At 43.0% G+C, this 14,797-nt stretch overlaps 1 protein-coding gene across 3 annotated transcripts in view; it reads left to right on the top strand.

Moving 5' to 3' along the window:
• The window catches only part of DSCAM (DS cell adhesion molecule), a 673,153-nt gene that overhangs the window by 400,664 nt on the left and 257,692 nt on the right, over positions 1–14,797 (top strand). For all 3 annotated transcript variants that reach the window (XM_073668460.1, XM_073668459.1, XM_073668461.1), the window contains exon 18: positions 13,636–13,782. In XM_073668460.1, the coding sequence (XP_073524561.1) occupies positions 13,636–13,782 (147 nt within the window). The remainder of the gene's footprint in view (positions 1–13,635; positions 13,783–14,797) is intronic.

Raw genomic sequence — 14,797 nt, 5'->3', positions numbered from 1 at the left:
CATTGGCTGCAGTTATCACATTCCTTATATGCCTGCAGCCAATCGCTGTCCTCAGTGGTCTTGTGCCACATAATGCTGGGACAAGTGATTGGCTACAGCCGTCATGTGGGATATTCTTGTTGCCACCACTGCATCCAATGGGAAAAGTCCAGCGGGGAGAATGAGAGATGGGGAGTAAAAGGATGAATATACCATCATTACTTATTTTAGCAGTGTTCAGCTTTTTAATTAACTGTGACTGGCCTTTTAAATTTTTGTAACACTATAAGCAAATGACTAAGCTTTTACTCCGCCTTGCTTTACACTGCAGCTAAACATGTATAGCTTTTTTCATGCTCTTTTTCACACATTTTTTTGCAACAGGATTGTCCCGATGTGAACGTTTAACGGTTGTGATGCCTGCTATATACAGTGGGTACGGAAAGTACTCAGACCCCTTTAAACTTTTCACTCTTTGTTTCATTGCAGCCATTTGGTAAATTCTAAAAAGTTCATTTTTTTCTCATTAAAGTACACTCTGCACCCCATCGTGACTGAAAAAAAACAGAAATGTACAAATTTTTGCAAATTTATTAAAAAAGAAAAACTGAAATATCACCTGGTCATAAGTATTCAGACCCTTTGCTCAGACACTCATATTTTTTTTTTTTAAACCAATTATTATTATTTAGGTTTCAAAAATTTACAGCAAACAGTTATCAATATACATATAACAATTCACATAACGTGTAGTAATACAGTCAAAACCCTCTCCCCCCTCCCCCCTCCCGCCAATACTCCTTATGCCGGGCATACCTGGGAACATTGACAATCATATTACCGCCATCCATGCGGACCATATTTTCCCAAAAGTTCTCTCTCCATGCCTCCGCCTGTAAATGCTTTCCTCTAAATGCATTACCGTACGTGTCTGAGCAATAAATTCCCTCCTAGTGGGGGGTTCCGAATCTGTCCATTTTCGTGCTATTAGTTTGCGTGCCACATATAGCAATCGCGCTATCGCCACTTTGTAATGTTCTGAGACAGGTATTCCATCCACCTCCCCCAAAACACACAGCACCGGGTTTCTGTCAATTGTACATGTATAAGCCCTCTCAATTTTGTTAACAACGACCAACCAATAAGCCACTAGCCGTGGGCATGACCATAGCATGTGTAGCAGTCCGGCCTGGTCCGTGCCACATCTAGGGCAACTGGAATCTCCCCTCAAGCCCGCCTTGTACAGGCGCAGCGGTGTTTTGTATGTCCTATGTATTATGTATAATTGGGAGATCCGTGCCTGCTCGCTTAGAGAGATCTTCGGGACATATTCTAGAATTGCTTCCCATTGTTCTGTTGTGAGGGTACCCACCTCCCTTTCCCATTTACTCTTTGCAATGAAGTGATTTCCCCCCAGATAGGAGTGCAGTAGGTCATGATATAAGCTCGATATGACTCCCCTCGTCCCTCCCTTCATACATACAGAGTCTAGTACAATGTCACCCTGAACCGTCATGGCTCCCAATCCACACTGTGCCCTCCAAGCATGTCGAAGCCTATAGTATTGAAATCCCCATACCAAAGGCAAATCAAATTCTTCTCTCAATTTCTCAAAGGTCTTCAGGTCTGTTCCACTCTGCAGCTAGCACACATATCTCACTCCTTGCGCCTTCCAATTGCCCATTTGACACAGCTTATTAAGTTCCGGCAGATGTTCATTGCCCAACACCGGTGAGTACTTAGTCAGCCCGTCCACCCCCCTGATCTTTTTAATAGTGTCCCATACCTTCTAAGTCAAGCCTAAGGTAGGATATATTGCTCCCAATTTCTTAAAGGTACCATCCTCTAACGCCTGGACCAGTGGGCGTCTCCCCGACACATGTACCAGCACCCGCCAAGCTGCCCCTCCACAATCGGGTTCTCTCCATCCCCTGACATGCTGGCCCTGTACTGCCAAGAAATAGACCCAGGGATTGGGTGCGGCCAATCCTCCCTCCTCCTTCCCATTTTGCAGCGTTCCCAATTTAATCCTTGCCTGCCTCTTGCCCCATATCAAGGATCTGAAGATAGAATCAATACCCTGAAACCGTTTTTTTGGTAGCCATATCGGTGAGTTGTGCAAAACGTACATTAGTTGTGGCATAAGGACCATCTTAATCAGGTTAGTTCTATCCGTCACCGTCAAAGCCAATTGGCACCATGCGCCTATTTTCTTTTTAAATTTCTCTAGCAGAGGAACTAAATTCAGATCCGTGAATCGTGTCAATGGAAGCGCCACCCATATCCCAAGGTATTTAAATTGTGAAACCAGCTGGAGCTGCTTCCCCCTCTCATCTATCTCCTCTGCTTTTATTGGTCTATCTACAGCCATGACATAAGACTTGTGCCAGTTTATCTCCAGTCCCGAAATGCTCCCAAAGTGTTTAATTACATCCATCGTGCACCCCAATGCCTCTCCTGCATTTTCCAGAAATAACAGGATGTCATCGGCATACAGTGATATTTTTTCTTCCAGCCTCCCAAATTTAAATCCGACCACTCCTCTCTCAGCACTTATTTTGGCCGCCAGGGGCTCCACTGCCACCGCAAACAATAGCGGGGACAGCGGGCACCCCTGCCTTGTGCCCCTATGTAAGTCAAACATCCCGGACCGTTCACCATTCACCTTAACTACCGCCCTTGGGGATGAGTACAATAACTTCACCCAGGCCATGAATGCGGGGCCAAATCCCATTATTTCCATGATTTTCCATGACACTCATATTTAAGTCACATGCTGTCCATTTCCTTGTGATCCTCCTTGAGATGGTTCTACTCCTTCATTGGAGTCCAGCTGTGTTTAATTAAATTGATAGGACTTGATTTGGAAAGGCACACACCTGTCTATATAAAACCTCACAGCACACAGTGCATGTCAGACCAAATGAGAATCATGAGCTCAAAGGAACTGCCCAAGGAGCTCAGAGACAGAATTTTGGAGAGGCTCAGATCTGGCCAAGGTTACAAAAGAATTTCTGCATTACTCAAGGTTCCTAAGAGCACAGTGGCCTCCATAATCCTTAAATGGAAGAAGTTTGGGACCACCAGAAGTCTTCCTAGACCTGGCCATCCAGCCAAACTGAGCAATAGTGGGAGAAGAGCCTTGATGAGAGAGGTAATGAAAAACCCCAAGATCACTGTGGCTGAGCTCCAGAGATGCAGTAGGGAGATGGGAGAAAGTTCCACAAAGTCAACTATCACTGCAGCCCTCCACCAGTTGGGCCTTTAAGGCAGAGTTGCCCGACGGAAGCCTCTCCTCAGTGCAAGACATATGAAAGCCCGCATAGAGTTTGCTCAAAAACACATGAAGGACTCCCAGACTATGAGAAATAAGATTCTCTGGTCTGATGATACAAATATGAACTTTTTGGTGATAATTATAAGCGGTATGTGTGGAGAAAACCAGGCACTGCTGATCACCTGCCCAATACAATCCCAACAGTGAAACATGGTGGTGGCAGCATCATGCTATGGGGGTGTTTTACAGCTGCAGTGACAGGACGACTGGTTGCAATTGAAGGAAATATGAATGCGGCCAAGTACAGAGATATCCTGGATGAAAACTTCTTCCAGAGTGCTCTGGACCTCAGACTTGGCCGAAGGTTCACCTTCCAACAAGACAATGACCCTAAGCACACAACTAAAATAACAAAGGAGTGGCTTCAGAACAACTCTGTGACCTTTCTTGACTGACCCAGCCAGAGCCCCGACCTAAACCCAATTGAGCATCTCTGGAGAGACCTGAAAATGGCTGTCCACCAACGTTCACCATCCAACCTGACGGAACTGGAGAGGATCTGCAAGGAAGAATGGCAGAGGACCCCCAAATCCAGGTGTAAAAAACTTGTTGCATCATTCCCAAGAAGACTCATGGCTGTTCTAGCTCAAAAGGGGGCTTCTACTCAATACTGCGCAAAGGGTCTGAATACTTATGACCATGTGATATTTCAGTTTTTCTTTTTTAATAAATTTGCAAAAATTTCTACATTTCTGTTTTTTTTCAGTCAAGATGGGGTGCGGAGTGTACTTTAATGAGAAAAAAAAATGAACTTTTTAGAATTTATCAAATGGCTGCAATGAAACAAAGAGTGAAAAATGTAAAGGGGTCTGAATACTTTCCGTACCCACTGTAGTCCAGCAATGGACACCTTCCAGACATGTTCTTTTTTCTTTAATTAAATACATGTATTTTTGCTATCATGCTTTTTTTTCTTCCATTTTGCACCATTTAGCTTTTACAGGCTCTTTGTTTCCCCGCATAATGAGTTAACTGAGAATCCGCCAGTGAGCTCGTTCTGACGGGAGAGTTTGAAATTCTTTTGTCGTCTTTTTCTGATCTTCTCTGTGCTGAATTGTGACCAGAGATGACATCAAAGTTGAGCTGAACTTTGATGTCATCATAAATCTGCAGAGAGGAGCTCAGAAAAAGACAGATAAGAGTTACGCTACTTTAGACAGGCCAATAATTGTGTTTTTGGAAAACGATCAGGCTGTCTAATTAGGCCGGCAATCGCTCGATGAACAGGAAACTCGTCGGGTGAAATGATTTTATCGTCCCGTGTAAACAGAAGATGTGCTGCCGATAATGTGATGTTCTATGTGCACAAAACGGTCATATTAACAATCTTTCTGTGTACATAGGATACTGGTTGGTTAGGTTAGTCTAACGAGCTTGCATGTAGCCGATCAGTGATTATTTAACGGTCAAGGTCAACACATGTTATCCCAACATTACACACTCAGAATGAGCTCACTGATAGATTCCCAGTTACCTCATTCTGCAGCCAGCAAGGAAACAAAGAACCTGTAAAAGCCAAACTGTGCAAAATTTGTAATGAAATCCAAATGCAAAATTATCTTTAGACCAGAATAAGAAAAAAAAAAATTGCCCTCACTTCCCTAAGGTGTCCATATCCTATAAACCGACACGTCCGTATTGCAGTGCACATGTTATTTGCGTAGGCGACCACTCATTTACTCTGCGTGATGAGTTTCCATGCTATGCAAATAGCTTATTTGCCGCAGCGTGATTTTATGAAAAGGAGTAGTGTGCCATCTGTCAGCGTGGCACATGCTATATCTAGTGTATGTAGTGCCAACCCATTCTGCAGTGCTGTAAAATCTTTTAGTACACTCTAAGGCTATGTTCACATGTTGCTTTTTTGCTGCTTTTTTTCTGCAGTCAAAATCTGATCTCATAGCAGTAAAAAAGCTGCCGACAAAACGCAGGTTTTGCTTCCTTTTTGCTTCTTTTCTTGCTGTGTTTTTCAGGATTCCAAAGTTCAGCTTTGCTTCCACCATGCAAGCAGGGATAATACAAGGCCACCAATGCAAGACGTATGTGAAACCATAAAACATTTGTGGGCCACGCACACACGTTGTGTATTTCTTGAGTATGTTACCTCAGTATTTGTAAACCAAAACCATGGGCAGGTGAAAAATGCAGAAGTGGTGACGTGTTTCTATTATACTTTTCCTCTGATTGTTCCATTCCTGATTTTGGCTTACAAATACTAAGGTAAAATATCCAATGTGTGAACATGGCCTTGGAATAAAGGGCAATTTGATCAAATTATTTAGTGGAAACAGTTTTTTATGTCCCAAACAATAGTGACTATTCTGAACAAAAAAGCTGGATGCATGTATGAAGTGCAGCCATGAACTAAGGTTATATCATTTCATGAAAATATACAAAATTGCAAATGTGAAAACAGCAGGAAATTGGTCTGCATTGTTAGTTTCTTACATTGTAGGGCATTGAGTTGGTAGGGCATTGTTTACTTTCATACATTGGTCGAGCATTGAGTTGGTCAGGCATTGTTTACTTTCATACATTGGTCAGGCATAGAGTGGGTCGGGCATTGTTTATTTTCACACTTTGGTAGGGCATTGAGTTGGTCAGGCATTGTTTGCATTCATACATTGGTTGGACATTGAATTGATCGGGCATTGCTTATATCCATACATTGGTCGGGCATTTAGTTGGTCGGGCATTGTTTACATTCATACATTGGTCGGGCATTGAATTGATCAGGCATTGTTTACATTCATACATTGGTCGGGCATTGAGTTGGTTAGGCATTGTTTACATTCATACATTGGTCGGGTATTGAGTTGGCCGGGCATTGTTTACTTTCATACATTGGTCGAGCATTGAGTTGGTCGGGCATTGTATAGTTTTACATTTTGGTAGGGCATTGAATTGGTCGGGCATTGTTTACATTCATACATTGGTCGGGCATTGAATTGGTTAGGCATTGTTTACCTTCATACATTGGTAGAGCATTGCGTTGGTAGGTCATTGTTTACTTTCATACATTGGTAGGGCATTGAGTTGGTAGGGAATTGTTTACTTTCATGCATTGGTAGGGCATAGAGTTGGTAGGGCATTATTTACTTTCATACATTGGTAGGGCATTGAGTTGGTAGGGCATTGTTTACTTTCATACATTGGTCGGGTATTGAGTTGGCCGGGCATTGTATACTTTCATACATTGGTCGAGCATTGAGTTGGTCGGGCATTGTATAGTTTTACATTTTGGTAGGGCATTGAATTGGTCGGGCATTGTTTACATTCATACATTGGTCAGGCATTGAATTGGTTAGGCATTGTTTACCTTCATACTTTGGTAGAGCATTGCGTTGGTAGGTCATTGTTTACTTTCATACATTGGTAGGGCATTGAGTTGGTAGGGCAATGTTTACTTTCATGCATTGGTAGGGCATAGAGTTGGTAGGGCATTATTTACTTTCATACATTGGTAGGGCATTGAGTTGGTAGGGCATTGTTTACTTTCATACATTGGTAGGGCATTGAGTTGGTCTGGCATTGTTTACTTTCACACATTGGTAGGGCATTGAGTTGGTCTGGCATTGTTTACTTTCACACATTGATAAGGCATTGAGTTGGTCTGGCATTGTTTACTTTTATGCATTGGTAGGGCATTGAGTTGGTAGGGAATTTTGTTCAACATGGAGAAGGCGATTACCCATATGGTGTGCTGCATTGTGTGCTATATGTTTACAGACTTGCTAGAGGAAAAGACAAACTTTACGTGCCAGGATTGCAAGTTTGTGACTGTTACAGGAAAAGTTGCAAAGTCTTCAGGAGAGAATAACTACACTGAAGCTCATCAAAGAAGATGAGGATTTCCTTGACAGAGCAGAAGAATCTCGTCAGAATGTTGCAAGAGAAGAGCTTTTCAGCATTCCTGCAGAAGCTAATGACAGAGAAGAAATAACTATTCAGGATGTTAGAAGAGAAACACTTTTCAATGTATCTGCAGAAGAAGAGAAATGGAAGTATGTGATCCAAAGAAGCAGGAGGATGAGGAGGCAGTCAGCACCCATACCGCTGAAGAACGACTACCAGGCTCTCACGCAGGACAACTATGAAGATATACATCAAAAAAGTGCTTTGCGCACAAAGAACACTCCAGTAATCAGAAGACTCTTGAAGGGAGAAAAGAAGCGCTGTGGTGAAGAAGAAAAGTAGAGTGGTGGTCGCAGGGGATGCCCTACTGAGAGAAACAGAAGCCGCTATCTACCGACCGGACATCACCTCACGAGAAATGTGCTGTTTTTCAGGTACCCAAATCAAAGATGTGTCTGATAGGGTCTCAAGACTCTTCAGTGCTACAGATGACTACCCACGTTCACTAACACACATAGGAACTAATGACACAGCAAAAAGGACCTGGAAACTATATGCAGAGACTTTGAAGACCTGGGCCGGAAAGTGAAGGAATTGGGAGCGCAGGTCGTCTTCTCATCCATCCTCAGTGGATGGATATGGAACAAAGAGATTGAACAGGATTCTACAGGTGAACAACTGGTTATGCCGATGGTGCCGTCAGCTACGTTTTGGGTTTCTTTACCATGGAGTGAATTACTTGTATGATGGACTCCTTGATAGAGATGGGTTGCATCTTACAAAAACAGGAAAACACATATTTTGTAGACACCTTGCTACACTCATCAGGAGAGCTTTATACTAGAGCAATATGGGATGGGAAATATACAGCCAGGAAACAAATACAGTTAATGAATACTTTTGAGAACCCTACTATTAGAAGTGGAAATAAAGAACAAAGACCACAAATTATGAATGAAAATAGAGGAGCAAGGGAAACCAACTACAAACTACTGAAGAATTGGAGCTGCTATCACAGGAAGAGAGATATGATGTCATAGGCGTCACTGAAACTTGGTGGGATGATACACATGATTGTAATACAAACCTTGAAGACTACAACTTATTTATTAGAAACAGGATCAACAAGAGGGGAGGAGGTGTTGCATTGTGTATTAGGAAAGCGTATATCTCCACAGAGATCCAAACTTCAGAGAATGGTAGCTCTGTAGAAACTGTTTGGGTAAGAATACAAGGAGAGAAGAACAGAAAGGACGCTATTGTAGATGTTTACTCTAGGCCACCTGGACAGACTGAAGATATGGATGAACTATTTTTACATCAGATGTCTTAGTTCCCAAAAAAAAGTATGAAAGTGATAATGGGAAATTTTAACTATCGAGATATTTGTTGGTAATCTCTCTCAAGCAAAAGTAATGGGTCCAGAAAATTCTTATCTTCTCTCGCTGACAACTTTATCTTTCAAAAGGTAGAAGATCACGCCAAGGACAACATCTGCAAGGGGTTTGTATGTTCTCCCCGTGTTTGCGTGGGTTTCCTCCGGGTTCTCCGGTTTCCTCCCACACTCCTAAGACATACTGATAGGGGACTTAGATTGTGACCCCCAATGGGGACAGTGCCCATAATGTCTGTAAATCGCTGTGGAATTAATGGCGCTATATAAGTGAGTAAAATAAATAAATAAATAAATAAATAAAAGAGAGAACAAGAGGGTCTGCCATCTTGGGCCTAATTCTTACCAACAGTGGGGAAATGGTTGAGGAAGTAAAGGTGGCTGGGAATTTAGGAGGCAGCAATCATGCTATCCTCAAATTTTGGATTACAAGAGGCGGAAGACCAGCGAGGACTCAGATTTTAAGGTTGGACTTCAGAAATGCAGATTTTAATGGACTCAGAAAGAGGGTAGGAAAGATCCAATAACTGGATTTTCTAAAGGACAGAAATGTCCAAGAAGAATTGGAGATTTTGCTATATGAAATTCTCAGTACACAATCAGTAACAATCCCGAAAAGAAGGAAGAATTGAAAGCATTTAAAGAGACCAGGATGGGTAAACCCAGAACTTAAACACTTGCTAAAAAATAAAAAATAAATGTATATCAAATGCAAAGAGGGAGGCATAGCTAAAGAAAAATATAATGCTGTCTGCGGGGAATGCAAGACAAGCGTTAGAAGAGCTAAAGCCAGTAATGAAGTGAGGCTTGCAAGGGAGAACAAAAAAAAAGGATTTTGGGGTATGTCAAAAGCAAAAGAAAAGTCAAAGATGCTATAGGATTTTTAGAGGATGAAAAGGGTGGGTCAGAAATGATGCTGAGAAGGCCAAAATTTTAAATTCCTATTTTGCATCTGTGTTCTCCAACAAAGCAAATGTAACATCAACTGATCTTCACTGTGCTATCCAAGGAATAATAGAATCCACACTATCTATAAACAGAGAGATGGTGAGGGAACACTTAGCTAATTTAAATTCATTTAAATCTCCTGGTCCAGATGAATTACATCGTAGGATACTGAAAGAAATAGCAGAGGAATTCCACAACCACTAGCCAGAATCTTTGAAAAATCCTGGAGAACAGGAGCAGCCAAGAAGATTGGAGAAGGGCAAATGTTGTCCCTGTCTTCAAAAAAGGAAAGAAGATGGAGCCAGGAAATTACAGGACAGTGAGCCTTACTTCTATACTATGCAAGATCTTTTAAAATATTATTAAACAGCATCTATGTAAGTACTTGTCACAGGTGTGTCATGTTTGACAGACAGTCATACGGGGTCCGGCTGTAGAAGGTCGCTGCGCTTGGCCTTGCAAACATCATCCTGATACCTCTCTCTCTCTAGGACCCAGCGGTGATCATCAGCTTACTTGGGGATTATACCTTTAGGACCCTGCAGTGATTCTCACCTTCTCCTGCTAATTACCACTCCCTTGCTGTATCCTGAAATACACTCAGTTTCTCCAGAGAGTTGCTCGTGATAGAGTGTTCTTCTTCTATTCAGGCCTGAAATTCTAGTAGTTGGCTAGAATCTCCTTGGAGTTCCTTTGTGGGTTATTGTCGTGTTCTCTCCAGTGTCATCTTAAAGCTAAGTGTATTCCCTTATTTGTTTCCCCTTGTGTGTACTTTAGTTTGCAGTGGGGCTGACTAGTGCTCACCCCCTCCCCCTCTCTACCTAGGGCCTAGCTTTAGGGTCAGCTAGGGCCAGGTTTCCTGCTCAGCGATAGGTGCAGAACCTATATAGGGTCAATAGGGGAGTCAGGGTTTGTTGTTTAAGCTGTTTAGGGGTCTCCACTCCCCCTTTACCCACTTGTAGGGCACCCTTCCCTTTTCCTGTCATTATACGTTGGGTTCTCCCCATACCCAGCGTGACAGTACTTGGATAACAATACAGTAATTAACCAGAGACAGCATGGGTTTGTAGCAAACAAGTCATGCCAGACTAATCTAATGATTGAATCACTGACTGGATTGATCAAGGAAATACAGTAGATTTAGTATATCTCGACTTCAGCAAAGCATTTGATAAAAGTATCTCATACTATCCTTATTGGAAAAATGAAAAAGTATGGGATTCACAAGGCTACGGTTAGGTGGATTCATAACTGGCTTAGTGTTCGTACTCAAAGAGTGGTAATAAATGGTTGCACATCCAATTGGAAGAGCGTTTCAAGTGGGGTACCAGAAGGCTCTGTCCTGACTCCAGTGTTGTTCAACATCTTTATAAATGATCTAGATAAGGGAACTGAAGGTAAACTAATCAGATTTGCAGACGACACAAAGCTAGGAGGGAGAGCTAACCCTAGAGAAGATAGAAAGGATTTAGAAGGATCTAGATAAGCTTGAATAATGTTCAGCGACTAATAGAATGGTATTTTACTAGGGTGAAATGCAAGATTCTACATCTGGGCAAGAAAAGCAAAAATGGGAGGAATAGAACCAAGTAACAGCACGTGTGAAAAACACTTGGGTATAATAATAGATCACAGACTGCACATGAGTCAACAGTGTGATGCAGCAGTAAAAAAGGAAAACACAGTTCTGGGATGTATTAAGAGAAGCATAGAGTCTAGATCATGTGAAGCAATTATTCCCCTCTACTCCTCCATGGTCAGACCTCATCTGGAATACTGTGTTCAGTTCTGGGCGCCACATTTTAAAAAAGACATTGAAAAGCTGGAGCAAGTTCAGAGAAGAGCTACCAGGATGATGAGCGGACTGCAAACTATGTCCTACGAGAAAGGGTTAAAGGATCTGGGAATATTTAGCTTGCAAAAAGAAGGCTAAGAGGAGACTTAATGGCTGTCTACAGATATCTAAAGGGATGTCACAGTATAGGGGGATCATCCTTATTCTCATTTGAACATAGAAACAAAAGAAACAATGGAATGAAACTGAAAGGGAGAAGATACAGATTAGATATTAGATAAAACTTTTTGACAGTGAGGTGATCAATGAGTGGAACAGGCGGCCACGAGAGGTGGTGAGTTCTCGTTCATTGCAATCTTCATACAGAGGCTGGACAGACATCTATCTGAGATGGTTTAGTGAATCCTGCATTGAGCAGGAGGTTGGACACGATGACCCTGGAGGTCCCTTCCAACTCTAACATTCTTTGATTCTATTGTTTACTTTCATACATTGGTAGGGCATTGAGTTGGTTGGGCATTGTTTACTTTCATACATTGGTAGGGCATTGAGTTGGTTGGGCATTGTTTACTTTCATATATCAATAGGTCATTGAGTTGGTCAGCTATTGTTTAGCTTTGCAAGTATTATAAATTTAAAGGGAACCTGTCACCAGAAAAAATGCTATTAACCTGCAGATATGGAGTTAATCTGCAGGTTAATAGCGTTATTAACCTGCCCAGTGCTCTCTATACTCTATATAGAGTGGTGACTGAACCTGCGCCGGCGCCGCCCGCGTGACTGAAACCGGAATGCTGCTGGAGGGAATAAAGTTAATTTTCTCCCCACCACCGTTCTGCTAAGTGCAGGTGCTGGGCAGGTTAGTAATGCTATTAACCTGCAGATTAACCCCATATCTGCAGGTTAATAGTGTTTTTTTGTGGTGACAGGTTCCTTTTAATCTGTACTAATACTAACGTCCCTGCTCATGTGAAGACATTATGGTTTAAATCACAAAAGTAAATGGCTTTCATATCCTGCTGTGCCTGTGTTATTTTCACCAAAAACGCTGCAAAAAAAAATGTTTTCAGCGATTTTGCTGCTTTTTTGCACTTTCTTATTGCTTTCTATGGTTGAAAAAAAACCTGAAATAATTGACATGCTTCAGATTTTCAAAAACGCAGCAGTTTTCCAATTCTGTCAGGAATAAAAAAAACAGGAGATTTCTGACATCTCAGAGCTTTTGCTGCTACTGTAAAAAGAAGCTTTTAATTTGCATAAAAAAAAAACAGCAAGAAAAAATGCAACGTTTGAACATAGCCTCACGGAAGACTCACATGGCGGGATAACTCGGACGAGGATCACAACGCAATGCTTGGACTGGACATCGGCTCTCCTGAGCTCAGCGTTACAGCTGCATAGAAATACATGCGGTCACACTCCTGCCCATGGGCAGTCCGAGCATTGCATTGCAATCCTCATCAAAGTTATACGGCCGTGTGAGTCTCCCCTGAGAGCTCAATCAGACCAGCGTGTACATCGGACAAGTGCTATACTATGTTTTATCAGATAGCACTCGGACCAGTGTTACTCAATGAGGCAGTGCTGATGACCAATACGTCCCAATGCTCTCAGATGAGAGAATCTATGGTCGTGTGACCGTAGCTGCAGCCACACACTCGGTAACCTTTCCGGATTGATTTTGGCTGCTGGAGGAGGAGGAAGAGGAGGAGGAGGAGGAGAGCATACAAACTCCACACCTATAAGTGAAGTAAAGGCGTCTCCTTGATCTCACTTCTTGCTGAGGTTTTGTCCTAACAAGCTGCAAAGTGGAGCAAGAAGTGCAGCAGTGCAAAGCATGGAGGAAAGACAGAAGCTTTGATGGGAGGTTAATTTCAAACTCCAATAAAACTAAATTGGAGTCACTTATTATAACTGTGTCTTAAATGGAATTTCCAGGTTTTTTTTTTTTAAACCTGACCAATCCCCCCCCCAAAAAAAAATACCCCAAAACAGCGCCATATTTGTGCACAGGCTGTGTGTAGTATTGCACCTCAGTCCTTCAGTCCTAGTCACTTTAATAGAGCTTCAGTTGCAATACCAAACACAACCTGTGGACATGGGTGGCGTTGTGTCTGAGAGAAAACAGACATTTTTTAAATATATATATTTTTTAAATTCTGGTCGCCCTCTTTTAATGGAGCAGAAGCCAATAAATAATGGAGAGAACCATTTCCTGAACGTCTTGTCTTATTTGTCACTTAGACCACAACTGTGGGTTCTCAGATGATATGTCGGATCCATCGCTTGGTGGAGAGGTGACATTTATCTGATGTGTTGTCATTTCAGTTCCCAGCCGCCCCCCGGAGAATGTCCAGGCAGCTGCAACTTCACCAGAGACAATAACTATCTCCTGGTCCACCCCTTCCAAAGAAGCCCTCAATGGCATCCTCCAGGGGTTCAGGGTTATCTTCTGGGCAAATCTTCTAGACGGAGGTAAGTGGATGAGGAGAAAAAGCGTTTATATTGTAGATTGAGTCTTCACCTTAGAACAGAACACATAGTTAAAAGATAAAATTCTCACTACCTGAAGTCACCACCGGAGGGAGCTCAGGAGTTTTTTAGCATATTGTTTGTACATTGAACTCTATGATAAATGTGTACAACAAGCTCCGGAGCTCCCTCCAGTGGTAACTGCAGGTAGTGAGTGCAACAAGCTGCGGAGCTGTCTCCAGTGGTAACTGCAGGTAGTGAGTGCAACAAGCTCCGGAGCTCCCTCCAGTGGTAACTGCAGGTAGTGAGTGCAACAAGCTGCGGAGCTGTCTCCAGTGGTAACTGCAGGTAGAGAGTGCAACAAGCTCCGGAGCTCCCTCCAGTGGTAACTGCAGGTAGTGAGTGCAACAAGCTGCGGAGCTGTCTCCAGTGGTAACTGCAGGTAGTGAGTGCAACAAGCTCCGGAGCTCCCTCCAGTGGTAACTGCAGGTAGTGAGTGCAACAAGCTACGGAGCTGTCTCCAGTGGTAACTGCAGGTAGTGAGTGCAACAAGCTCCGGAGCTCCCTCCAGTGGTAACTGCAGGTAGTGAGTGCAACAAGCTGCGGAGCTGTCTCCAGTGGTAACTGCAGGTAGTGAGTGCAACAAGCTGCGGAGCTGTCTCCAGTGGTAACTGCAGGTAGTGAGTGCAACAAGCTCCGGAGCTCCCTCCAGTGGTAACTGCAGGTAGTGAGTGCAACAAGCTCCGGAGCTCCCTCCAATGGTAACTGCAGGTAGTGAGTGCAACAAGCTCCGGAGCTCGCTCCAATGGTAACTGCAGGTAGTGAGTGCAACAAGCTTCGGAGCTCCCTCCAGTGGTAACTGCAGGTAGTGAGTGCAACAAGCTCCGGAGCTCCCTCCAATGGTAACTGCAGGTAGTGAGTGCAACAAGCTTCGGAGCTCCCTCCAGTGGTAACTGCAGGTAGTGAGTGCAACAAGCTGCGGAGCTGTCTCCAGTGGTAACTGCAGGTAGTGAGTGCA

Source organism: Phyllobates terribilis, unplaced genomic scaffold (assembly GCF_046119375.1).
Source record: "Phyllobates terribilis strain yellow unplaced genomic scaffold, ASM4611937v1 Scaffold_2__4_contigs__length_985480577, whole genome shotgun sequence".
NCBI classification, from domain to species: Eukaryota; Metazoa; Chordata; class Amphibia; order Anura; family Dendrobatidae; genus Phyllobates; species Phyllobates terribilis.
Note: the sequence above shows the minus strand (reverse complement) of the source record. Positions and strands in the feature narration are given on the sequence as shown.